This window comes from Erinaceus europaeus, chromosome 15 (genome assembly GCF_950295315.1).
Source record: "Erinaceus europaeus chromosome 15, mEriEur2.1, whole genome shotgun sequence".
Lineage (NCBI taxonomy): Eukaryota > Metazoa > Chordata > Mammalia > Eulipotyphla > Erinaceidae > Erinaceus > Erinaceus europaeus.
Genome location: NC_080176.1, coordinates 815,644 through 842,916, shown reverse-complemented (window position 1 = coordinate 842,916; position 27,273 = coordinate 815,644). Strand labels below are relative to the sequence as shown.

Here is a 27,273-nt window from a genome sequence, read left to right as displayed (position 1 = left end):
GGGCACAGTATTCTGCAGTGGAATAGCATAATGCCAGAGATGATGATCGTAGTGTGGAAGCGCTCGCGCCCCATGAGGAGCTGGCCAGTCTTGCAATGATGTTATTTCTCGCGCCCACCTTTGCTGCAGTTTTTATGAGATGTTCGTGAAATGACAGGGTGCGATCGAGAGTAACGCCAAGATAGACTGGCTGGGCTTCATGCCGGATTCTCGTATCGCCAAGCTGCACATTAAGCTCACGTGAGGCCGAGGCATGGTGTAGATGGAAAACAGATGATACCGTTTTTGCAGTGCTAGGGACGTTTACCAAACAGCCTCTTCGACCTTCTACGACTCCATTACTATTGGAACTATTCAGCTCGTCAACGTATATAAGCCTCCCAGTGCCTCATGGGATAATGAGGTCCTGCCTAGCCCGAATCACCCAGCCGTTTACGTTGGAGACTTTAATAGTCATCACCAAGACTGGGGATATTCCTCCACTCGTGCTGACGGCTCTATCTTAGCTGACTGGGCTTCAGCGAATGACCTCTCCCTATTATACGATCCCAAACAGCCAGGCTCTTTTCACAGTGCTAGATGGAATAAAGACTCGTCACCCGACCTGTGCTGGATTAGCTCAGTCAATGGCCAAGCCTTTCCCGCTACGAGATACGTTCTCAAGATCTTCCCGCACAGTCATCACCGCCCAGCTATCATCCACATTGGTCTCCAGCTCCCACTGATTCTGTGCTCGGAGAAACTAAGATGGAACTTTCGGAAAGCAAACTGGCGTCTGTTCAGTGATCTTACCAACAAATCTATTCCTGCAATTCCAATGAACTCTATCCCCTCTGAAGATTCCTACAGGCGCTTCCGCCAAGCCATCTTCAAAGCAGCTTCCCAAGCCATTCCTCGTGGGAGACGTGCTAACTATACGCCTGGTCTTGATGCTGAATGTGAGCAACTACTAAAGCAGTATGATGAGTCGGGCGTCCCAGATGTGGCCGACCATCTCATTGCCTCTCTGGATGCAGCACGCCAAGCCCGCTGGCAACAACTCACGGAAAGTCTGAACTTCACCCACTCAAGTAGGAAGGCCTGGAAGCTTCTTCACAGACTGGGTGCCGGTAGCCAACCCCCTCCCGTCTCCCATCCTCCCGTATCTCCAAACTCAGTGGCCAGTCACCTAACTCAAGTTGGACGTGCTAAGATCGACCCAGTCTGGAAAAGAGAAATTTCCCATGAGTGGTCATCCCACTTCCGTTTATCTTGTCCATCTCCAAAACTCTCTCCCTTTACACTGTCTGAACTGGAAGACGCTCTGAAGAGGGTTAAACCGGGAACAGCTGCTGGCTATGATAACATCACCCCAGAACTCATTCTTAACTTGGGCCCCGCGGCAAAGAAGTGGCTCACTACATTCCTGTCCCGCATCTTGGAATCCAAATCTATGCCCAAAATATGGCGTCGTGCGAAGATAATAGCGGTTTTGAAACCAAAGAAAGACCCAACACTGGCCGCCAGCTATAGACCAATTTCTCTCCTCTCCGTGTGTTACAAACTCCTTGAGAGGCTGCTTCTGTCACGTATTTCTCCTCTTACAGAGAAATTCCTATCACCCGCCCAGGCTGGTTTCCGCCCAGGAAGATCTACCTGCGAACAAGCCCTGGCCCTCTCAACTTACATTGAAAATGGATTCCAGAAGAATTTAAAGACGGGTGCTGTCTTTGTTGATCTCACAGCAGCCTATGACACGGTCTGGCACCGTGGTCTCCTAGTCAAGATCTCAAGATGCCTGCCTCCATGGGTGGCCAACACTATATCGTTTCTTCTCCAAAACAGAAGATTCCGGGTGCATCTGGGTGACAAGTCTAGCAGATGGAGACTTGTCTCAAGTGGCCTTCCCCAGGGCTCTGTTCTGGCTCCCACGCTATTTAATATTCACATCAATGACCTTCCAGAAACTTCTTCAAGGAAGTTCATCTACGCCGATGACATCTGCTGTGCAACTCAGGCATCCAAGTTCAACATCCTCGAGGAAACACTCACGAAAGACATGTCTCTGATATCTGATTACTGTAAAAAATGGCGACCCGTGTCCTGAACCAGAGTCACAGTCACACCTGTGTCCTGAACCAGAGTCACAGTCACAGCCGTGTCCTTATCCCAGAGTCACAGTCACACCTGTGTCCTGAACCAGAGTCACAGTCACACCTGTGTCCTGAACCAGAGTCACAGTCACAGCCATGTCCTTAGCCCAGAGTCACAGTCACACCTGTGTCCTGAACCCAGAGTCACAGTCACACCTGTGTCCTGAACCCAGAGTCACAGTCACACCGGTGTCCTGAACCAGAGTCACAGTCACACCTGTGTCCTGAGCCCACAGTCACAGTCACATCTGTGTCCTGAGCCAGAGCCACAGTCACACCTGTGTCCTGAGCCCAGAGTCACAGTCACGCCTGTGTCCTGAGCCAGGGTCACAGTCACACCTGTGTCCTGAGCCCAGAGTCAGTCACACCTGTGTCCTGAGCCCAGAGTCACAGTCACACCTGTGTCCTGAACCGGAGTCACAGTCATACCTGTGTCCTGAGCCAGAGTCACAGTCACACCTGTGTCCTGAACCCAGAGTCACAGTCACCCAGCCCTGGAGACGTCTCCCCACAGGGTCCACCATCACCCCAGCACAGTGACCATTTCTCCCATGGGGGTGGCTTCTCTGTCTGTGGGCCAAGTCCTCCACAGTCCTGGGAGCCTCAGGACATGGCGGGTGGGGACACTTGACAGACAACTCAGCCTCCAGCATGGGAAGCAGTGGAGGAAGAAGGGATGACCTCAGAGGACACACCGATAGCCAGAGGTCAAAGGGGCGGTGTCCCAGGCTGCTGTGGGGCAGCCTCACTGGGGGTGACTCCCTAGCCTAGGCCCAAGCTCAGCAGGGCACTGGAGGCCTGGAGGAAGCACAGGAGACAGGAAGCGTCTGGGCCCTGGGTGGGTGGATATGGCCTGTTCCAGGAACAGCAGGAGGACAGGGGGGAAGGATGGAAGGTGGGAGGAGCCGGGCTCTGGCTGGTAGGCATGGAACGCCCAGGGACTCTGGCCCAGAAGAGTCTGCACTGACAACAAGTGTGAGGAGAAACCATTGGCGTCGGACTACCCGGTGGCAGAGCTCTGTGTGCCTCAGCCCCCTCTGCCCCACTGGCCTAGAAGGCAGGACAGAATATGGAGGATCTCAGAACGTAAAAGGGGTCCCGAGTAAGCCCCCAGCAATATCCCCAGCAAGATCCCCAGCAAGGTCACCAGCAAAGCCCCCAGCAAGGTCCCCAGCAAGGCCCCCAGCAATATCACCAGCAAGATCCCCAACAAGGTCACCAGCAAGGCCCCCAGCAAGGCCCCCAGCAATATCACCAGCAAGATCCCCAGCCAGATCCCCAGCCAGATCCCCAGCCAGATCCCCAGCCAGATCCCCAGCAAGGCCTCCATCAAGGCCCCCAGCAAGAGCCCCAGCAAGGTCCCCAGGAAGGCCCCACCAATCCAGGAGAGCTGCCAGGAGGTGTGGGTAGAAGTGGGAGAGGCACCAGGCTGGGTGCATGCTGGGGTGGGTGGCCCCTCTCACACCTGCTGGTGGGCTGTGTGGAGGAGGCGGAGACAGGCAGAGAGACAGCTCAGTGCCAGAGCACAGGACACCGGCATCTGGTGGCTGCATGAGGCACCAGGTTCAGCCAGTAGACTCCCCCTGCCAGAACCAAGTTTTACTCTAGTTTCCCTTGCTTAAATTTTCTTTTCTTTTCTTTCTTTTTTCTTTGCCTTTTTTTTCTTTTTTTTTTTTTTTTGCCACCAGGGTTATCGCTGGGACTCGGTGACCACACTATGAATCCACTGCTCTGGGAAGCCACTTTTCCCTTTTCTATTTCTATTTTGGGTAGGACACAGAGAAACCGAGAGGGGGGAGTGAGACAGAGAGACACCTGCAGCCCTGTTTCACCACTGGTGAAGCTTCCCCCCTGCAGGTGGGGACAGGGCCTTGAACCCAGGTCCTTGCTCATGAATGTGTGTGCTCAACCAGGTGCGCCACTGCCTGGCCCCCTATTTTATTTACTTGTAATGAATAAGATACGTAGAGGAGAAGAGAAAAAGAGGAGAGAGAGAGAGAGAAACATCCACTCAACCCACCAAGTCAGTCTCTAACAAGCCCCCACCAGCCTCCAGATCCCCTCTGGCAGCGGCAGGGAGGCCAGGCCTATCCCGCCTACTCCCACCCTGTGTCCGCCTGCCCAGGACACCAGCATCTGGTGGCCTCGCAGGAGGGGCTGGAGAACCAGGCACATCAGAGCCCGGCCACCTGCACCCATGGGGCCCGAGTCTCGGCGAGCAGGCACCCAGATGGCTCCCACACGGGGTGCCGCCCACACCCACACCTGCCGGGCTGCTGGCACGTGGCTCACCCGCTGGGGGGTATCTCTGCCAAGGTGGTGTTTCAACAAAGAGCGTGGAGCTAGAGGCCGAGGCTTCCCCTGCAGCCACCCCGAGTCCCTCACTGGGCCTGGTCCCGGCTTCCTCACCTCAGACCTGGGGCGCCACGGTCCCCTCTCAGGGGCCCACAGATGTCAGGAAGGGAGGGAGCCAGCAGGAGGGGCGGGCAGTGACCTGGGCCTGAGGTGGGGGAGCTGTGCGCCCCACCCTGCCCCGCCCTGCACGCCCACCCGTCCCCCTCCCGGACGGACGCATGCACCCCTGGGTCAGCAGGAGAGAAGGGCAAGGACGGACGACGCCATCTGCAGGAGGGCTGCCCTGCCACACGGGTCAGCCGTGCCCCAAATGGAAAGGGAAGGAATGGCCGGCGACTGGGCTGTCTGTCACTTCCTATCAGAGCACACGTGGCCGGCCACTTCCGGAGAAGAGACGTAGGGAGGAAGGGGGCCAGGAGCTAGGAAAGACGCGGGCGGAGAGCACTCTGCACTGCGCGGCCGCCCTTCATTATCTAAGCGGCTTAAGAGCAGGCGGTGGCACACTGGGCTGAGCGCACATGCTATCGTGAGCAAGGAACCGGGTTCGAGCCCCCGGCCCCACCTGCAGGGGGACGCTTCACGAACGGTGAAGCAGGGCTATAGGGGTCTCTCTGTCTCTCTCCCTCTCTGTCTCCCATCCAATAAATAAAGAAAATAAAAAATGTTTTAAAAATAATAAATGGAAGAGAGAAAGAGAGAAGACAGCGGCAAGGGCGTGTGGGCATGACTAGTGCCAGGGACGGGCCGGGAGCCGCACAAGTGGGCATGCACCCTCCAGATGAGCCGTGGTGCCAGGGACGGGCCGGGAGCCGCACAAGCGGGCATGCACCCTCCAGATGAGCCGTGGTGCCAGGGACGGGCCGGGAGCCGCACAAGCGGGCATGCACCCTCCAGATGAGCCGTGGTGCCAGGGACGGGCCGGGAGCCGCACAAGCGGGCATGCACCCTCCAGATGAGCCGTGGTGCCAGGGACGGGCCGGGAGCCGCACAAGCGGGCATGCACCCTCCAGATGAGCCGTGGTGCCAGGGACGGGCCGGGAGCCGCACAAGCGGGCATGCACCCTCCAGATGAGCCGTGGTGCCAGGGACGGACCGGGAGCCGCACAAGCGGGCATGCACCCTCCAGATGAGCCGTGGTGCCAGGGACGGGCCGGGAGCCGCACAAGCGGGCATGCACCCTCCAGATGAGCCGTGGTGCCAGGGACGGACCGGGAGCCGCACAAGCGGGCATGCACCCTCCAGATGAGCCGTGGTGCCAGGGACGGACCGGGAGCCGCACAAGCGGGCATGCACCCTCCAGATGAGCCGTGGTGCCAGGGACGGGCCGGGAGCTGCACAAGTGGGCATGCACCCTCCAGATGAGCCGTGGTGCCAGGGATGGACCGGGAGCTGCACAAGCGGGCATGCACCCTCCAGATGAGCCGTGTTGCAGACAGACAGACTTTCAGGGTCCCACCCGCCTGCCTCACCTGGTCTGCCCCCCCACCTCCCTCACCTGGTCTGCCCCCCCGCCTGCCTCACCTGGTCTGCCCCCCCCCACCTCCCTCACCTGGTCTGCCCCCCCCCGCCTCCCTCACCTGGTCTGCCCCCCCCCCGCCTCCCTCACCTGGTCTGCCCCCCTCCCTGCCTCACCTGGTCTGCCCCCCCTCCTCACCTGGTCTGCCCCCCCCCGCCTGCCTCACCTGGTCTGCCCCCCTCCCTGCCTCACCTGGTCTGCCCCCCCCCGCCTGCCTCACCTTGTTCACAGGGACCCTGAGGGTGAGGCAAGGTGAAGGTGAAGGTGAAGGTGAAGGTGAAGGTGAAGGTGAAGGTGAAGGTGGAGGATGACACCAGAGGGAGAAGCACCCAGTGTGGACTGAGGGTGGGTGCATTGAGGAACAGAGCTGGGGCGATGGGGAGACAGCCACACCCAGTCAGAAGCCAGGAAGCCCCAGGAGCAGAGGGCGCGGCCTGCAGCCAGTGGGGAGCATTGCGGTCAGTCCCGGGAAAGAAGCCTGGGCGCCACTGGCCAAGGAGGGCACTCCCCGGGCTGGGGCTGGGGCTGGGGCTGGGGCTGGGGCTGGGGGAGGCTGTGTGGGGGCAGACGTGGCCCCAGAAGCAGGCAGCGCAGTCCTGAGAGAAGCCGCCTTCTGCCCTCAGCCCTTCTGGTCAGGGAAGGAAGGACGTGCGGCCTCTGGGACGCCCACTGCTCTTCCCGGCCCTCCTGCCTTGCTCACCTCCTCTGGGCCCAGCTTTGCTCCCTTAGGCTGCGGCAGGGAGCGGCACTCAGATCTCCGTGAGGACTGCTGTCTGCTCTCTCTCTCTCTCCCTCCCCTCCTCCCCCTCCTCCTCTCTCTCTCTCTCCCTCTCTCTCCCTCTCTTTCTCCCTTTCTCTCTCCCTCTTTCTTTCTCTCTCCCTCTCTTTTTCTCCCTCTTTCTCTCTCCCTCTTTCTCTCTCCCTCTCTTTCTCTCTCTCTGTCTCTCCCTTTCTCTCTCCCTCCCTTTCTCTCTCCCTCTCTTTCTCTCTCCCTCTCTTTCTCCCTCTCTCTTTCTCCCTCTCTTTTTCTCTACCTCTCTCTTTTTCTCTCCCTGTCTCTTTTTCTCTCTCTCTTTCTCTCTCCCTCTTTCTCTCTCCCTCTCTTTCTCTCTCTCTGTCTCTCCCTTTCTCTCTCCCTCCCTTTCTCTCTCCCTCTCTTTCTCTCTCCCTCTCTTTCTCCCTCTCTCTTTCTCCCTCTCTTTTTCTCTACCTCTCTCTTTTTCTCTCCCTGTCTCTTTTTCTCTCTCTCTTTCTCTCTCCCTCTCTCCCCCTTCCCCCCCACACAATCTCTGACATTATTTCACTCCCTCTTTATCTGTTACTAGTTTCACTCATCTGATGTTGCTTTGCAATGTTGTAAGATTTGGGGAACATACAAACAGAGAGACACCAGCAGCCCTGCTTCAGCAGTTGTGAAGCTTCCCCCCTGCAGGTGGGGACGGGGGCTCGAACCCAGGTCCTTGTGCATAGTGATGTATGTGCTCAACTGGGCGCACCGCTGCTCTGCCCCCATGAACCATTTTTCAGTTTAATCCCAGGGTCGGGGGATAAGCCTGAGGCATGCAAGTCCTTTTTAATATTTTTTAAAAATATTTATTTATTTCCCTTTTGTTGCCCTTGTTATTTTATTGTTGTAGTTATTATTGTTGTCATCATTGTTGAATAGGACAGAGAGAAATGGAGAGAGCAGGGGAAGAAAGAGAGGGGAGAGAAAGACAGACACCTGCAGACCTGCTTCACCGCCTGTGAAGCGACTCCCCTGCAGGTGGGGAGCCGGGGGCTCGAACCGGGATCCTGACTCTGGTCCTTGTGCTTTGCGCCACATGCGTTTAACCCGCTGCGCTACCGCCAGGCTCCCCCAAAAGCCCTTCTGGAGTGGCTTCCCCACAAAGGCGCTGAATTGCCACTGTAACTAAGAGCAAGTGATCCCCGGACACCCCGCCCACCAGGCTGCAAAATAATTATTATTTCTCAGAAATTCGAATTATTTTGATGGGCTTCCCACTCACAATGAGGAGTAGCAGGGAGGTTAAGATATTCAACAAGACACCTAATCGGAGGCCTTCTTGGTCACTACCAGGCCACCCCATCAGGGGGAGCCCTAGTCAGGGAGTCCCTGGATCCCCACACAGACGTGATGGCCGGACCTCTCACAGCCCCTCTCTCCACCATCACTGCTCACCTCCCTCAGGAACGTCAGCATGAGCTCTCCTGGGGCCTCTCCAGGACCTGCCCTCACTGCAGAGCAGCCATGGTGGGGACGCCTCACTCTGTGAGGGGAGACTGTCAGCCTGCTCTGCCCCTCGAGGAAGACGGGTCCTGACGTGGGAGCAACCTAGAAGGTTCCACCTGTGCCCAGGGACTGTGAGCTCAGACTGACAGGGACTCAGGTCACACAGGCTCCTTTGCTGGATGTGAACAGACGTGGGCCTGGGGCAGTTAATGGCGTGTATATACATTCCTCATGTTTGGGAGCTGCTCTCTGCCCTGATCCAGCTTTCTAGGCCTGTTCTCAACTCTGACACCATCTTCCCAGACAATAGCTTTAGTCCACCTGCATGTTAGCTGTCGGGCTCAGGCAAAAATTAGCAAAATCTTGGGCCCCTTAGAATATACCTAAAACAGACTCCTAGCTTCTTCCCACATGAAGACCCCTAATCTCCTCTGCTCTAGTCCTACCTTTGGGTTCCTGTTAATTAAAGAATTTTTCCTGCTTTATATCTTACCACCTTTCAGCCACCAAGTTGCAGATGCCGCCATGACACCATCCTGACTTCCCTGGGCAGACGCCCTCACCCATGTGTCCTGGAGCCTCCCCTCCCCAGAGCCCTGCCCCTCTAGGGACAGACAGACACAGGCTGGGGGTGTGGATCCACCTGCCAACACCCATGTCCAGTGGAGAAGCAATGACAGAAGCCAGAACTCCCCCCTTCTGCTCTCCATAGAGAATTTGGGTCCCTGCTCCAGAGGGGTAGAGAACAGGAGGGGATGGGACACGGAACTCTGGTGGTGGGAATTGTGTGGAACTGTGCCCGTGATCTCACAGTCTTGTTCATCATGATTAAATCACTAACAAAATCTAGAATAAATAAAAGGCGTGCACCAGGAGAGGACGTGACACTGGGCCCCACACAGCACTCACAGCGGGAGGCTGGAGGAGAGACTGGGACAGTGAGATGCTATCCTTGTCCACCCGCTGCTATTTCAGGTACCTGCTACAGGGGGTGACGGGCACCTCCACATGGCTGCCCTCGAGGGAGACGGCGGCAGTGCGTTGGGAGACCCTCACTCTCCCACGCTCAGGGATTCTGGATTCTCTGCCTAAGGCTCGGCTCACAGCCAGGAGTCCGCAGCCCTTACTACAGAGCCTCACGGAGGCCACTCCTAGACTCTCAGAGGTGTCCTGGTTGAGGGCAGGAGAGAAAGAGAATCACGTGCCTGGGGCAGGGGAGACAACACAGTGGCTCCACAGACTCTCCTGCCTGAGGCTGCAGCCCCACATCACCATCAGCCAGTGCTGCGCGGGACTCTAGTCACACAGACCTTGGACAAGCTGATCAGACTGCACAGGACTCTAGTCACACACAGACCATCGACAAGCTGATCAGAGCTGCACAGGACTCTAGTCACACACAGACCATCGACAAGCTGATCAGAGCCACACAGGACTCTAGTCACACACAGACCATCGACAAGCTGATCAGAGCCGCACAGGACTCTAGTCACACAGACCATCAACAAGCTGATCAGACTGCACAGGACTCTAGTCACACACAGACCATTGACAAGCTGATCAGAGCCGCGCAGGACTCTAGTCACACACAGACCATCGACAAGCTGATCAGACTGCACAGGACTCTAGTCACACACAGACCATTGACAAGCTGATCAGAGCTGCACAGGACTCTAGTCACACACAGACCATCGACAAGCTGATCAGACTGCACAGGACTCTAGTCACACACAGACCATCGACAAGCTGATCAGAGCCGCACAGGACTCTAGTCACACAGACCATCAACAAGCTGATCAGACTGCACAGGACTCTAGTCACACACAGACCATCGACAAGCTGATCAGACTGCACAGGACCCTAGTCACACACAGACCATCGACAAGTGATCAGACTGCACAGGACTCTAGTCACACACAGACCATCGACAAGCTGATCAGACTGCACAGGACCCTAGTCACACAGACCATCGACAAGCTGATCAGAGCTGCGCAGGACTCTAGTCACACACAGACCATCGACAAGTGATCAGAGCCACACAGGACTATAGTCACACACAGACCATCGACAAGCTGATCAGAGCTGCGCAGGACTCTAGTCACACACAGACCATCGACAAGCTGATCAGAGCCGCACAGGACTCTAGTCACACACAGACCATTGACAAGCTGATCAGAGCCGCACAGGACTCTAGTCACACACAGACCATCAACAAGTGATCAGGGCCTCATCACGGTGGCAGTGAGAATCCAGGGGCTGATCTCAGGACCTCAGGCTTAGCAGTCCAGTGCCTCACCCTGCACCACCTCCCGGGCCACTTTTCTCGACGTTCTTATTGTGATGAAGAGGTGGGAGAGAGGGGGGAGCGCCAGATGTCCGCAGCCCTGCCTAGCGGCTTGTAAAGCCTCCCCCCGCGGGCGGGAACTGGGGGCTGGAGCCCGGGTCTGCACACGACATGCACACTGGGCGTCACCACTAGGTGTCATTTCTGATAGAGACGGGTCTGCAGAAACCCAAGTGGTCCAATCATGATGCGTCCACTGAATGGGGAAACGCGACAGAGTGCCAGAGAGAGAGGTTGGTCTCAGTCGAGTGGTTGCCAGCCGGGGTCCTCCCTGCCGGCCTCCACACAGAAAGCCCACAAGCAGATGTGCGCGTCGGAGAAGCACTTCCAGGAGCACCGCAAGCATCCGCACGTGACGTGATGTTACCCAGAGAACATTACCCAGTCCCCAAACCGTCTGCTGTCTGAAGGGGGGGGTTCGGGGTCCAGCAGCGTCTAGGCTGGGCTCACTCCATGGCTCATGAACCAGACCCACCTATGCTTCTCTTCAGGGCGCTTCTTCCAAAAGATCAATAAAAATGAAGTATCGGGAGTCGGGCGGTAGCGCAGCGGGTTAAGCGCAGGTGGCGCAAAGCACAAGGACCGGCGTAAGGATCCCGGTTCGAACCCCCGGCTCCCCACCTGCAGGGGAGTCACTTCACAGGCGGTGAAGCAGGTCTGCAGGTGTCTGTCTTTCTCTCCCCCTCTGTCTTCCCTCCTCTCTCCATTTCTCTCTGTCCTAGCCAACAACGATGACATCAGTAACAACAACAACTACAACAATAAAACAAGGGCAACAGAAAGTCAATAAATATTCAAAAAAGTCTTTAAAAAAATGAAGTATTGGAGACCATCAGGAAAGTCATTTTCAAATTATAGTGTGTGTGTGTGTGTGTGTGTATGTAGGGCGGCATTTCATGCAGTGAGCCCTGAGTGTGCTTGAAGCAGTGTGCAGACTCCGGCCCCTGCACGTGAGCTGTGCTCCCCACAGCAAGGGCTCAGTTCAGTGTGACTGCAAGAAGTGCCTGCCAGCCATCTGAGGCGACATCTCTTCGAGTCTTTTTTTTTCTCTTACAGTTTACTGCCTGTTTGACTTCACCTGTTAAGTTTTGTTCAATAAAATTTGTATGTTGCATTTATTTTTTAAAAAAAGGGGGGGGAGAAAAAAAGACAGAAAAGAGAGATTCGCAACAATCTCACTTTTCCTGATGAACTGTTATGTCCAGGCGCCGGACGGTGGCGCATCTGGGTAAGAGCACATGATACAGTGCAGAAGGACCTGGGTTCGAGACCCTGGTCCCCTCCTGCGGAGGGAAATTTTTGTGAGTGGTGAAGCAGGGCTGCAGGTGTGTCTCTCTCTCTCTATCTTCCTCTTCCCTCTTGATTTCTGGCCGTCTCTATCCAATAAATATATAAAGATAATTTTTTAATTAAAAAAAAAAACCTTAAACTATCACATCCGGAAAAGCCACGTGTGGATGACATAATGGCCGTGTGTGAGAGGCACCGTGGGGCGTGGGGCGGGAGAAGACTGAATGGATGCGGGCCCAGGTGTGCCCGGCTGTCTCTGGGTGGGAGGCAAAGATGCCCACTGTCTTCAGACTCCGAGGCCCCCCGCCCTCCAGGCCTCTGCCAAGGCTGCAGACGTGGCTTTTCCAGCCCCCAAGTCCTCTCTCCCTGAGAGAGGTGCTGACATGTCTACGGGAGGTCAGCAGCATCCTGGGTTTGCTTTGCAGGGACCGTGGGGCGGTGGGGGCGGGGACAATGGGAAATGGCAGGTCCCTGACTGCCAGCCGGGTGGGAACAGGAGGCTTCGTGTGCTGTTCCTGCCGCTACAGGCCCTCAGCTGCCCGTATAAAAATACGCCTGTGCATGCTGCTGGACAGCTTGAGAAAAAGAGGAAGAGGAGGAGGGGGAGAATGAGGAGGAGGAGGAAGAAGAGGAGGAAGGGGAGGAGGAGGAGGAAGGGGAGGAGGAGGAGGAAGGGGAGGAGGAGGAGAAGGAAGGGGAGGAGGAGGAGGAGGGGGAGGAGGAGGAGAAGGAAGGGGAGGAGGAGGAGGAAGGGGAGGAAGAGGAGGAGGAAGAGGAGGAGGAAGGGGAGGAGGAGGAGAAGGAAGGGGAGGAGGAGGAGGAAGGGGAGGAGGAGGGAGAGGAGGATGCAGAGGAAGAGGAGGAGGAAGCAGCTGCACCGCCCCAACTGCCCAAGCAGAGCCGCGACAGTAGCTCCCTCAGGCCTCCGCTGCGACACAGGGAGCCGAGCCCGTCAGCCCCCGAGCCCAGCCCTCCCCGGGCTGTCGGACGTCCGGTCGGCAGTCCTGATGCTGTGCGACGTGGGGCAGGACCGTGCTGCCCGGCACAGCTGGCGGCCCTCACGCCCATCCAGGGCGACCTCTGCACACCTGTGTCCACAGCTTGTAACAGCCAAAACCTGGAAGCAACCCAGGTGCCCGGCAACAGGTGAGTGGCTGAGAAAGCTGTGGTCTAGAGACATAATGGAATACTACTCAGCTGTGAAGAAGGGGGAAGTCACTTTCTGCACCTCATCTAGGATGGAGCTTGAAGGAATCCTGTGAAGTGAGACCAGCCAGAAAGAGGAGGAGGAAGATGGCGTGATCTCACTCATGGACAGAAGTGGAGAGAGAACTGAAGGGGAAACACCAAGCAGAACTGGGACTGGGTTTGGTGTCTTGCACCAAAGTAAAGGATTCTGGGGGGGGGGGGGTAGGGTCCTGGTGCCTGAAGGCAGGAAAGGACCTGAGCTGAGGGTGACAGTGTTCTGTTGACGCCTCTCTCGGTGAGATGAGTAACGGGACCCATGTGCCAAAAACTATCCCGTGAGCCATAAACCCTCCAGTAAAGAAGGAGAGGAGGAGGAGGAGGAGGAGGAGGAGGAGGAGGAGGAGAGAGAGGAGAGGAGAGGGGAGGGGAGGGGAGAGGAGGGGAGGGGAGGGGAGAGGAGGGGAGAGGAGGGGAGAGGAGGGGAGAGGAGGAGGAGAGGGGAGGGGAGGGCAGGGGAGGGGAGGAGGAAGAGGAGAGGAGAGGGGAGGAGAGGGGAGGGGTGGGGAGGGGAGGAGAGAGGAGGAGGAGAGGAGGAGGAGAGGAGAGAGAGGAGAGGAGGGGAGGGGAGGGGAGGGGAGGGGAGGAGAGAGGAAGGGTGGGCCAAGCCTAGCCGCCTGCCTTCGCTGGGACCCCTTCTCCAAGCCGGCATGGGGCGTCTGCCGGACTCAACCCCACACCGGGTCGCCCGTGCCCGCTGACTGCAGTCAGAAAGCGCGGAGTCCACCCCTCAGAGAAGCAGAAATCTGGGACGAGGCATCTGGAAGACAGTAGCAGGAGTGCTTTTGCGGTGGAGTGTCAGGGAAGGTGGTGCTTGGAGCATGTCTTACCTTGGGGACGGGATGCTCCAGGCCAAGCAGAAAGGGTGAGCAGACGGCTGGAATGGCCGCCTGGCCCTCCAGGACGTGGATGCAGCCTGTAGAGAGCTGAGCAGAAGCAGCACTAAGCTTCCCTAAGTTCGCGTGACTGAATGTGGACAACGGGACTTGCCACGCCAGGACATGGGCAGTGACTGCAGGCGGGCTTCCTGCGGGAGGCACCACGTCCACATCCATGGGGAGCACTGCTGGCTGGCTCAGATGCCAGCTCCTCTCGGGCCAGGAGCGAGTTCCCGGGAGCCGGTGCCGCAGAGCCCGTGGGGTCCCGCTCAGGTACTCACACCAGGTTTGCAGCCACACCAGTGGTCTAAAGCATCGGGGCTTCCGAGTTAAAAAAAAAAACAAACCAACATTCGGGGCCAGGCGGTGGTGTGCTGGTACAGTACACACATTCCAGTGTACAAGGACCCGGGTTCAAGCCTCTGGTCCCCACCTGCAGGGGGGAGACTACGCGAGTGGTGGAGCAGGGCTGCAAGTGTCTGTCTCCCTCTCTATCTCCCCTCTCCCTCAATTTCCCTGTCTCTATCCAAAAATAAATAAATAAAAAGATAAAAAAAATAAGCAAATTGCTTAAAAACATGCAGGGGGTTGAGAAATGCAGAGTCTCAGGCTGGGCGGGCAGCTAGAGGTGTCCTCCAGCCCTCGTGCACCCCTGCGGACAGACACAAGTGTGGCGGAGACCCAAGCCTGACTGACAGGTGCACTGCGACCGCCACCTCTCGAAGAGACCCGACTGCACAGGCTCTGCCCTCCTGCCAAGCGGAAGCCTTTCTCCTGCCCCGTGCCTCCTGCCCTGTGCCCTGTGCCTCCTGCCCTGTGCCTCCTGCCCCGTGCCCTGTACCCCCTGCCCCATGCCTCCTGCCCCGTGCCTCCTGCCCTGTGCCCCGTGCCCTGTGCCCCTGCCCCGTGCCTCCTGCCCTGTGCCCCGTGCCCTGTGCCCTGTGCCCCGTGCCCTGTGCCCTGTGCCCCGTTCCTCGTGCCACATGCCTCCTGTGTCATGCCCCTGCCCTGTGCCCCCTGCCTCCTGCCCCATGCCTCCTGCCCCATGCCCCCTGACCTGTGCCCCATGCCCCATGCCTCCTGCCCCCTGCCTCCAGTCCCATGCCCCGTGCCCCATGCCCCATGCCCTGTGCCCCGTGCCTCCTGCCCCCTGCCTCCTGCCCCGTGTCTCCTGCCCCGTGCCTCGTGCCTCCTGCCCCCTGCCTCCTGCCCCGTGCCCTGTGCCCCCTGCCCCATGCCTCCTGCCCCGTGCCTCCTGCCCCATGCCTCCTGCCCCGTGCCCTGTGCCCCCTGCCCCGTGCCTCCTGCCCCCTGCCTCCTGCCCCGTGCCTCCTGCCCCATGCCTCGTGCCCCCTGCCTTGTGCCCCGCTGCCTCGTGCCCCCCACCCCATGCCCCGTGCCCTGGACTCCACAGCAGAGGGTAAAACCAGTGACAGGCAAGGATCTGAGCACACACGGCAGCCTCCTTGCCAAGAGGTCTGTCCTCGGCCCGCCGCGGCACTTTGCTGGGACTCTCCTCAGCGCTGAGGCCTTCGCTGGGGGCGCAGTGTGTCTTTCCAGCCTTCGTCCGTGGGTGCCCCCGACCCACCCACCCACCCACACGCACGAAGCCCTGCGTTGGGCTGAGCGGCTGGGAGCGTCCACTCCCCTGGCCTGCTGTTTCTGCTGTCCCTGCTTGCTCGGGAGCAGCCACGCTCAGAGCAAGCTCCCTCAGCCACTGTCACCCTCTCATGTCAAGGAGCAGCACTGGCCTCATCTGCCACAGACAAGCCACCCTAGCCCGAGCCGGGGCCTTGGGAAAGCAGAAGCGTCTCTCGCCTTTGCCCCTCCCCGGAGCCCACAGGTGAAGGTGCTGCTTCAGAGGCGGCTGCTGTGGGGAGAGAGGCAGGGTCCCCGGGTGGCCTGAGCCCCCACAGGGAAAACGCCACGGCGGGACAGTGGGGCAACCCTGCTCATGGCAGCGAGGGCGCCTGGGCTGACACTTTCTAGAAGGGCCACTCAGCTGCCGGGGGCTCTCTGCAGAGTGCACCGACATGGGGGGGCGCCCCAGCCAAAGCCTGGGACTCGGGGCTCCGAGAGACGCGTGAGCCTGGCGGGAAGGAGGTGGATCGCAGGGGCGAGGACGGAGGGGGCAAACTGGCAAATACGTGTCCCTCCCACCCCAGGCCAACCCCAACTCCATCAGGACCCAGAGAGAGAAGAGGGAAAGGGAGGGACATTTGGATGTAGTGACAGGCGTGGGTGTGACTTGGAAAGGAAGAGAAGGTGGTGTAGACAGATGGCTGGAGAGATAACAGTGAGCCCTATCTGCAGCCTTGGGGAACTGCTGTAGCCTCCATGGAGGGAGTGGGGACCCAGAGCTCTGGCGGTGGGGACTGTATGGACTCATACGCCTCTTGTCCGACAACCTTGTTGATCAGTATTAGGTCACTAATAACAAATAAATTGAAAGGAGAAGAGGAAGGGAGAAGAAGGAGGAAGAGGAGGGGGCATAAGACCTGTTACACAAAGACGTTAGGGCCCCGGGCATGAAGAGTCACTTAATACTGGAGACAGGAAACAGGATGTGCCCTGCCCTGAGGCCCAGACCTGGGCCCAGCTGGGGGCAGGCGCTCACTGGGCCTCTCACATTCCACCTCAGCCCAGGGCGAAGCTCGCGAACAGTGCTCAGAGCTCACAGAAGCGTCTGGTGCTGACATCTCAGACTCTGGGGACATGGCACCAGCACAGACTCAGGCATAAAGGGCAGAGCACCAGAGGAGCCGCGGTGGGCACTGGGCACACAGCATCAGCACAGACTCAGGCATAAAGGGCAGAGCACTAGAGGAGGAGCCGCGGTGGGCACTGGGGACATGGCATCAGCACAGACTCAGGCAAAAAGGGCAGAGCACTAGAGGAGGAGCCGCGGTGGGCACTGGGGACATGGCATCAGCACAGACTCAGGCATAAAGGGCAGAGCACCAGAGGAGCCGTGGTGGGCACTGGGGACACGGCATCAGCACAGACTCAGGCATAAAGGGCAGAGCACTAGAGGAGGAGCTGCGGTGGGCACTGGGGACATGGCATCAGCACAGACTCAGGCAAAAAGGGCAGAGCACTAGAGGAGGAGCCGCGGTGGGCACTGGGGACATGGCATCAGCACAGACTCAGGCATAAAGGGCAGAGCACCAGAGGAGCCGTGGTGGGCACTGGGGACACGGCATCAGCACAGACTCAGGCATAAAGGGCAGAGCACTAGAGGAGCCACGGTGGGCACTGGGACATGGCACCAGCACAGACTCAGGCATAAAGGGCAGAGCACTAGAGGAGCTGAGGTGGGCACTGGGACATGGCATCAGCACAGACTCAGGCATAAAGGGCAGAGCACTAGAGGAGCCGCGGTGGGCACTGGGAGATGGCATCAGCACAGACTCAGGCATAAAGGGCAGAGCACTAGAGGAGCCGCGGTGGGCACTGGGACATGGCATCAGCACAGACTCAGGCATAAAAGGCAGAGCACTAGAGGAGCCGCGGTGGGCACTGGGACATGGCATCAGCACAGACTCAGGCATAAAGGGCCGAGCACTAGAGGAGGAGCCACAGTGAGCACTGGGACATGGCATCAGCACAGTCTCAGGCATAAAGGGCAGAGCACTAGAGGAGCCGCAGTGAGCACTGGGACATGGCATCAGCACCCAAGGGCTCCCACGCCCGTCACATCTGAGACGTCACAACTCATCCAGTGCTGTCACTGGCCCCTTTCTACTCTAGCTTGCTACTTCATCTGCAAGACAGTGTGTGGGAGGGAGAGGGAGGGGGGAGGGAGAGAAGGAGGGGGAAAGAGGGAGAGATGGAGGGAGGATAGAGAGAGAAGTGGGGGACACAGCTGTATCACCCCGCATGTGTGGTGCTGAGGACTGGCCCTGGGCCTTGGTTCTGTGGGTTCGGCGCTCCACCCAGCACATCACCTGGGCCTGCCGTCTCTGGACTGTCTTCACCTAAAGGTCTGGATGGCCAGAGGCCTCAGAGAGGCCGTCACCCCAAGCCCCCAGGGGAGGAGGGCCGAAGCCCCCCCCCCCGAGCCTGGAGAGCACCTCCCACTTGGGCCCCCAAAGGGGAGGATGGACACATCCCCTCGCACCCCTATCCCCCCAGACCCCCGCACTCCACCACCACCCCCCCGGCCTGTCACCAGTGACGCCAAGGGCCACACAGCAAGGGACACCTACCAGGGTCTGTGACCGCAGTGGGCCTGTCTCACCAAGGCCCCACCCAGGAACAGGAACGGTGGGTACAGACCTGCCCTGCCGCCCCATCACCTACCTCCCTCCCCACCCGACACCTTTCGCACCCCCCACTTCCATTCACCCCGGGGTGACCGGCGACCCCCTGCCCACTTGGGAGAAGAGAAGCCTGGCCAGGATGAGGGGACCGGTCAGCTCGCAGGGAGCAGACCCCTGTGGACAGTCCTGAGCGCAGTGGTCAAGTCATCCGGAAAGTTGGGGAAGTGGCCGACGGGTGAGGGCGAGGGGCACCAAGGAGCCAGGTGAGCGGACACCCCAGAAGCAGGGCTGAGCAGGGGTGGGGAGGGTGGAGGGTCCTGGAAACCACGCAGGAGAGACAGGGAAATAGTAGTCGAGCGTGGGACACGGCTCAGGGGTCCAGGGCGCGGGGCGGCACGGACAGCACAGAGAAGCTCCCTGAGGGTGGGCCCGTGGTGTCTCCCTGTGCCCACCCCAGTGTACAGGACTATCTTGAGGTTGGGCTGGGGGGGGCGGCTGGCCCTCAGCTCCCTCCCCAGGCGACGCAGGAAGAAGGGAGATCGTGTTTGGGAATCGGTTTAATGAGAAGGAAAATTCCAAGGATGCATAATCGGTTTAAAAGCAAAAATAAAAGGAGACTGTGAGCTCTAAGTGGGTCAGAACCCAAGTGAACACACTCAGCCCCCCTTCTGCTCCCCACACACGGAGGCGACAAAGACAGCCGTGGACGGCTCAGACCCATGTCACCCACCACCCAGCTTGGAGCCGGACAGACGAGACTCCCTGTGAGCACAGGACAGAAGCCGGGACTCTGTGAGTCACGTGGAGCTGGGAGGCCAACACCCACCCAGGAACAAGCATCCCAGCCCATGCAGCAAGCCGGGAACCAGCATCTCAAGTCAGGGAGCCCCTGGAACCCAAGCCTTGTGGGGGAGGCGGGGGGTGGAGGAGGCCCGTACTCGGCTCCGGTTAGGAGCCCTGCCGACAGAACAAGAGTCACGGGACACGCGGCCAGGAGACGCCGGGAGACGTCGCCCTGACGGCACCAGATGCTGGGCCAGTCAGAGCACTGGGAGACACGTGTGGCACAGAAGAGGCATTCACAGCCAGCTGAGACGCTGTGCTTCCATCTAAACACGGAAATCTGGAAGGTGCTGAAATGAACGAACGGGTTCTTAATCTCGGACATAAAACTGAGCACACGCTTGGGGTCAAGAGCTGCGCACACACAGAGAGATGACAGCTCTGGGCGTCCAGACACAGAGCCGAACAGAAAACTGCAAAGGGTGTTTGAACAGGAGATGCAGGGAGAACTAGTCAAGAAACTACTAGCACACACACACACACACAGACGCAAAGACAGACATGCAGACAGACAGGCACACACACACACACACACACACACACACACACACACACGCACACACACACTAGTTCAAGAAGGAGAGAACAAAGATGCTGCTGGCGGGAAAAGGCTGGACAGATCATGGTAACTAACTATGGTTTCTTTCATAGTTCAAGAACACTGGGGCGCCCGGCTAAGAATGCACAGCAAATAGTCACACAGTGTGACCCTGAACTCTGAGCTCAGGAGGGAAGCGGGCTGAAGTGTGGACCCAGGGACAATTCTAATTTCTCCTTTAAACTTGAATGTGGGGAGTCAGGCAGTAGCGCAGTGGGTTAAGTGTACATGGCGCCAAGCACAAGGACCGGCATAAGGATCCCAGTTCGAGCCCCCAGCTCCCCACCTGCAGGGGAGTCACTTCACAGGCGGTGAAGCAGGTCTGCAGGTGTCTTTCTCTCCCCCTCTCTCCAATTCTCTCTGTCCTATCCAACGACATCAATAACAACAACAATAAAACAACGGGGCAACAAAAGGGAATAAATAAATAATTATTTAAATACCTTCCACTAAAAAAAAAAAACTTAAATGTGATTTCTAAGTCTTCTAACAAAGCAAAACCATTATCTTCATGAACTGTGGAAGTACACGTGACACCAGAGACACACAGGAACAAGAAAACAGTCCCGTAAGCAAGTGTCCTCCTGGCACCACGCACCCTGCAGGAGCAGAGAGGGTGAGGGGTCCGTGCCAAAGTGGACGGAAGCCAGGCCCTGCCCGGCCCACAGAGCAGAGGGGGTCACTGGGTGCAGGCTGGGCGCAGGCTGCGCCGGGACCAGGGCTCTCACCAGGGTGGGTCAAAGTGGCCAAACCAAGGCTCGGTGAGAACTTTCATCTCCAGCAAGGCTCTGGATTAATCACATCGCAAGGCCACCCGCTGCCAGAGAGGGATTAGCGCCTTCATTGGAAGTAAAGTGAACAGCTCTCATAGACGCCTGGCCCTCGGCACATGGCTGTCATTAGGAGGCCTTGTTCTCTCCACGCAGGGGTGGAATGCAGGCTGCGGGGAGGGTCTTCCTTCTCACCGCCCAAGCCAGCCACCAGCGCAAACTCCAGAGCCCCCGATGTGCATTTCGGGAAGGGATGTCTTTTAGGGGAGGGAAGGTCTAAGCTGCCCTAAAGACCTGGGCACATGCCCTCAGCAAGTGGGGCTTGAGGCAGAAGGTCACGGGGTGTCTTCAGAGCCAGAGAAACGGAGCCGGCCTTGAGCTCCAGCACAGACAGGTGGGAGAGCACAAGTCACCAACGTGTGTGTCACCCGCGGAAGAAAGGGCTGTCCCCAGCTCAAGCCTCAAGTCTCTCCCCCCATCACTATTTCACAGCTCTCTTCAAATGCCGTCCTGGGACCCAGCACCCCAGGGCACCGCCTCTGCCCTCCACGCCCGGGGCCACCACACAGCGGTGTCTTCTCTGCCGACTGCTGCGACCCCGGGGGCCTCCGGGAGAACTCAGAGAGCACTGGCCACAGAGGACACTGCACCCTCCCTGCCCAAGTCCCGGCCCCTCCGGCCCCTGCCCTGCCGACATGACATCAGAGGCTCCCTCTCATCCCACCTCCCCCCACCACTGCATGATGTCTGTCCTCACTCTACACAGGGGCTGCGCTCCCCCAGGATTCCCAAAAGACAGTGTCACTCCCAGAGAAGCAGGGCACTTCCCCACCACTCACATTCACACCATTCACACTTACACACACTCACGTTCAGATTCGCACATATTCACACACCCACATCACACACATACACTCACACTCTCATACACACACTCACACATTCAGACTCACACTCAGACACACCCTCATTCACACACACACACTCACATCCAGACTCACACACACACTCACACATTCAGACTCACACTCACACTCACCCTCATTCACACACACACACACACACTCACGTCCAGACTCACACACACACTCACACATTCAGACTCACACTCACACACACCCTCATTCACACACACACCACACTCACACACACCCTCATTCACACACACACACTCACGTCCAGACTCACACACACACTCACACATTCAGACTCACACTCACACATACACCCTCATTCACACACTCACACACACTCACATTCAGATTCGCACATATTCACACACCCACATCACACACATATGCTCACACTCTCATACACACACTCACACATTCAGACTCACACTCACACACACACACCCTCATTCACACACACATACTCACGTCCTGACTCACACACACTCATATACATACCCATACGAGGACACACAATCACTAACATCACACACAAATTCCCACATACACACTCACATACTGAGATTTAAACACACACTCAAATTTACTCACACATTCATTTATACCCACTCATTCAGATTTATACACACATGCACACACTCAAGTTTACACACACATGACATACTCAAGATTTACACACATGTACATTCAGGTTTTCACACACTCAGATTTACACAATGTGCAACACACTCGCTCAGGTTCACACACGTGCACACTCTCACTCAGGTTCACACACACATGCAAACTCACTCAGGTTTACACACGTGCACTCACTCAGGTTCACATACACGTGCACACACTCAGGTTCCCACACACATGCACACTCACTCAGGTTCACACACGTGCACAAACTCAGGTTCACATGTGCACTGACTCAGGTTCACACACATGTGCACATACTCAGGTTCACACAAATGTGCACATACTCAGGTTCACACATACGTGTACACACTGAGATTTACACACACATGCACATACTCACTGGGGTGTACACACACTCACTCAGGTTTGCACACATACACACATTCAGGTTCACACACGTGCATACACTCACTCAGGTTCACACACATGCACACACTCACTCAGGTTTACACACTCATGTACACACTCAGGTTCACACACGTGCACACACTCAGGTTTACACATGTGCACACACTCAGGTTCACACACACATGTACACACTCACTCAGGTCCACACACACGTGCACACACTCACTCAGATCCACACACACGTGCACACACTCACTCAGGTCCACACACACGTGCACACACTCACTCAAGTTCACACACACGTGCATACACTCAGGTCCACACACACATGCACACACTCACTCAAGTTTACACACGCGTGCACACACTCACTCAGGTCCACACACATGTGCACACACTCACTCAAGTTCACACACACGTGCACACACTCACTCAGGTCCACACACATGTGCACACACTCACTCAAGTTCACACACACGTGCACACACTCACTCAGGTCCACACACACATGCACACACTGAGGTCCACACACACGTGCATACACTCACTCAGGTCCACACATGTGTGCACACACTCAGGTCTGCACACACACGTGCGCACATACTCACTCAGGTCTGCACACACACACAAGCACACATGGGCTACCACAACTGCCTCCCTTTCCCCATCAGGACAGGCAGGGCCAGCAGCCTAGAGCCCACACTCCGCTGCAGGTGCAGGTCAGCTCAGCCTGGACCACGCACTTCCCACCCAGGCCTAGTGGGCAGAGGCCAGTGGGACCAGCAGCCGGTCACTGGCCCCATGTCCACTTCAATGAGTCTGCTGGCTGTGGAGGGTCCCTGACAGTCCAGAAGGTTCACTTTGGGAGCGAGCATGCAGGTGACTTTCAGGAGGGAGAAAGGGCTTGTGGGAATACGGAGGCTCCCAGACCACAGCCCCCCCCCCCCAGAAGCAGCCCTGGTCCCTTGTCCCCTGCAGGCCTTCAGAGAAGGCCCCCAGCTGGACATGTGGCTGCTTGCAAGACTCAGTCCCTCCCTGTTCCTCCTGCAGGAGTGACACGCCGACACTGAAGGAAATCCTTGACCAGGAAAAGGGACCACGGCTTGTGCCCCAAGCCCAGTGTGGCTCCATGCCCTGCACAGGCTCTGCCAAGTCTCGCGCACCTCCCTGTGGGCGTCCCAGATGCCTCAGGCCCAGAGGCCTCACTCAGCAGTACAGGTCAGGGCACCCAGGCCAACTGCCCTCAGCACCAGGGGTCAGGGCACTCAGGCTGACTGGCCCTCAGCGTCAGGGGTCAGGGCACACAGGCCGACTGGCCCTCAGCGTCAGGGGTCAGGGCACACAGGCCGACTGGCCTTCAGCACCAGGGGTCAGGGCACACAGGCCAACTGCCCCTCAGCACCAGGGGTCAGGGCACACAGGCCAACTGCCCCTCAGCACCAGGGGTCAGGGCACACAGGCCGACTGCCCCTCAGCACCAGGGGTCAGGGCGCCCAGGCCGACTGCCCCTCAGCGTCAGGGGTCAGGGCACACAGGCCGACTGCTCTCAGCATCAGGGGTCAGGGCACACAGGCCGACTGGCCCTCAGTGTCAGGGGTCAGGGCGCCCAGGTCAACTGGCCCTCAGCACCAGGGGTCAGGGCGCCCAGGCCAACTGGCCCTCAGCACCAGGGGTCAGGGCGCCCAGGCCAACTGGCCCTCAGCACCAGGGGTCAGGGTGCCCAGGCTGACTGGCCCTCAGCATCAGGGGTCAGGGCACACAGGCCTACTGCTCTCAGCGTCAGGGGTCAGGGCGCCCAGGCCGACTGCCCCTCAGCGTCAGGGGTCAGGGTACACAGGCCTACTGCTCTCAGCGTCAGGGGTCAGGGCACACAGGCTGACTGGCCCTCAGCGTCAGGGGTCAGGGCGCCCAGGCCAACTGCCCCTCAGCATCAGGGGTCAGGGCACACAGGCCTACTGCTCTCAGCGTCAGGGGTCAGGGCACACAGGCTGACTGGCCCTCAGCGTCAGGGGTCAGGGCGCCCAGGCCAACTGGCCCTCAGCACCAGGGGTCAGGGCGCCCAGGCCGACTGCCCCTCAGCGTCAGGGGTCAGGGTACACAGGCCGACTGGCCCTCAGCGTTAGGGGTCAGGGCGCCCAGGCCAACTGGCCCTCAGCACCAAGGGTCAGGGCACCCAGGCCAACTGCCCCTCAGCGTCAGGGGTCAGGGTACACAGGCCGACTGGCCCTCAGCGTCGGGGGTCAGGGCACCCAGGCCGACTGCCCCTCAGCGCCAGGTCTCCCAGTGGCCAGAGGCCCGAGCGGTGCGCACACCCTTCCCTTACCTTGTCAGCCATGATCATCGACGCGCCCCCGTGGATGCCCAGGATGGGCACGAGGGTCTGGGAGGAGATGAAGTCCAGCATCTGGGCCACGGCCTCCTGGTCCGTGTCGTCCCCAAACACCAGCCCGTGGATGTGTGCGCCAGACATGAGGTCGCACACGTGGTTGATGAGGCTCTTGGGGTCCGTGCGATTGACCAGCAGCGCCACCACGTTGAGGTCCAGCGGCAGCCCAGCGCCCTGCTCGGGGCCCCACAGCGTCCGCAGATCGCGCTCCGTCACGTCGTGGCTGTGACCCAGCAGCACAGCCACCGTCAGCGCCGGGCCACCCGGGTCCCCCACCGCGGGCCACGCCAGCAGGGCGGGCAGCAGCAGCAGCGGCCAGCAGCCCAGTGCACCCATCCTCTCCGCAGAGGGTCCCTGGGGGCGAGGAGGGAGATCAGGGCCAGGCACCCGAGGCCCGCGGGCTCCTGCAGCGACCCCACAAGGTGCCCAACTCGGAACCGTCCCTCGCTCCTCCCAGGGGCCTGCCCTCCCGCGGTGCGGAGGTGACCCCGCAGGCCGGCCGGCTCTGACCGCTCCCACCAGGCTGACCCGCCCCGCCAGCCAGCGCACCCCTGCACAGGGCAGCGGGCTCCCCGGGCTGAGGCCCGGGCTCCGGGGACATGGGGAGGCCTCGGGGTGCGCCGCACCTGGTGTGGACGGGGGCGCCCCGTGAAGGCGCCCACTCGGAGAGGGCCCGGCCGGCCCCCGCCCCCAGCCTGTGCAATGCGGGGCTCTGGACGGGGTGCGCCCCCCGCGTCCCCTCCCCCCAGCCAGGGCGCCGGGCCAGGTGCGCAGCGCGCAGGAGGGCAGGGGCTGCTCCCGCCGCCCTCCCGAGTCCGCAAGCTCGGCGAACCGCCCAGGGCGCCCCCGCTGGGAAGTTGGGGTGAGCTCCGGGCTCGGCGCCGCGTGGCCGGGCCAGCGCGGCCCCGCAGCGCCCCCTGGCGCCCCCCGGGACGTACCTGTGGCCGGGCAGGTGGGGGGCGCGAAGGGGCCCCGGGACCTACCTGTAGCCGGGGCAGGTGCGGGAAGCGGAGGGGCGCGCCGCGCGCTCGGGCATCTCGGCCTCAGCAGCCGCCGGGCTCAGCGGGCTCCCGCATGCCGGGGCCCCCGCGCGCTGCCCAGGTCCCGCGCCGTCCGCATGGCCCCCGCGGGGGGCGGCGATCCCGGCCCGAGGCTCTGCAGCAGGGCTCTGCGGGGACACGGCGGGGTCAGCGGGGGGCTGGGGACCCGGCGGGGCGGCCGGCGCTGCGGGGGCGAGGGCCGCGGGGCCGCGGGGGGCGCGGGGCCGGGGGGTGGGGGGCGGCGCTCCCAGCCGGTCAGGGCGCACGGGGAGGGCGCGGGGGGCGCGGGGGGCGCGGGCTGCGGCGCTCAGGGCCTCTCCGCGCACGGGGAGGGCGCTCAGACCCCATAGGGCGAGGTGGGGGTTCGGTGGGCGGCGCAGCCCTGCGCCCCCAAGCCGCTCGGACCCACTGCCCCTTCGGGAAGCCCCTTCGGGAAGCCCGCTCGGGGCGCGCGGGGTGTGAGCCGCCGCTGAGCAGCGAGCTGGGCACCTGCACTCACCCCGCGCCGTGACGGGAGTTGTGCGGCTGGAGCTGCGGGGCGGGGGGGGGGGGGGGAAGGGGAGCAGGGAGAGGGGGAAGGGGAGAGGGGGAGGGGAGGGGGTGCCCGCTGAGTTCGCGATGAGCCGGCAGGCGGAGAGGGGGAGGGAGGCGCCGGGCTCCGGTCCCGGATCGGGGAGGCGCCAGCCCCACGCAGCGACCCCGCCGCCCCCCGCCCCCACCCCCCGCACTCACCGCAGTCTCCCTCCACATAGTTCTCAGCAGTGGCCGCTCCTGGTCATCTCCAGGGCTGCGGGCTGCGGCCGTCACTGTCCGCGCTCTCCCGGCCGCGCGCCCGGCTCAGCCCCGCGCCGCAGCCCGCCCGACCCCGCTCGGGTCAGCGCCCGGACCCCGCTCCGCACAGCCCCCGGCCCCGCGCAGCCCGGCGAGCCCGGAGGTCCCGGCGATGCGGGCGCCGACGCGCAGCTCCCGGGCCTTGGCTGCGGGGCCAGCTCGGCGCGGCTCCCCACCTGCCGGGTCCGGCTCCGCCACCCCGTTCCGCAGCCCGGAGCCTCTGCCGGCCGCCGAGGGGAGGAGGAGGGAGCAGGAAGGCCGGGAGGCGGGCGCCCCCCGCGCCAACTTGGGGACTTGTTAGCAGCCGGCGAGACGCAGCAGCCCCCGCGGAAGCTGGAGAGGCTCGGAGCCCGCAAGCGAGCGCCTCCGCCTGCACCGCACCGCCCCCCGGAGGCGGGCCCAGCACGCCCGCAGTCCCCGCCCGGCCACCCTCCCGGCCCACGGCCACCCTCTTGGGGGCACAGTCACCCTCTGGGGGGGGCACAGTCACCCTCTGGGGGGCACAGTCACCCTCCCGGGGGGCACAGTCACCCTCCCGGGGGCACGGTCACCCTCTGGGGGGCACAGTCACCCTCCCGGGGGGCACAGTCACCCTCTGGGGGGCACGGTC

The 27,273-nt window shown here is 60.2% G+C and overlaps 1 protein-coding gene across 1 annotated transcript in view; it reads right to left on the bottom strand.

The window, feature by feature from the left end:
• GRIN2A (glutamate ionotropic receptor NMDA type subunit 2A) overlaps positions 1 to 26,995 on the bottom strand; it is a 157,024-nt gene extending 130,029 nt beyond the window's left edge. Inside the window, exons 1-3 of the mRNA XM_060172384.1 lie at positions 26,565 to 26,995; positions 25,776 to 25,960; positions 24,730 to 25,146 (exon numbers count right to left, since the gene is read on the bottom strand). Coding sequence (XP_060028367.1) covers positions 24,730 to 25,128 — 399 coding nt within the window. The 5' untranslated portion in view covers positions 25,129 to 25,146; positions 25,776 to 25,960; positions 26,565 to 26,995. The remainder of the gene's footprint in view (positions 1 to 24,729; positions 25,147 to 25,775; positions 25,961 to 26,564) is intronic.
• Positions 26,996 to 27,273: the final 278 nt, after the last annotated feature.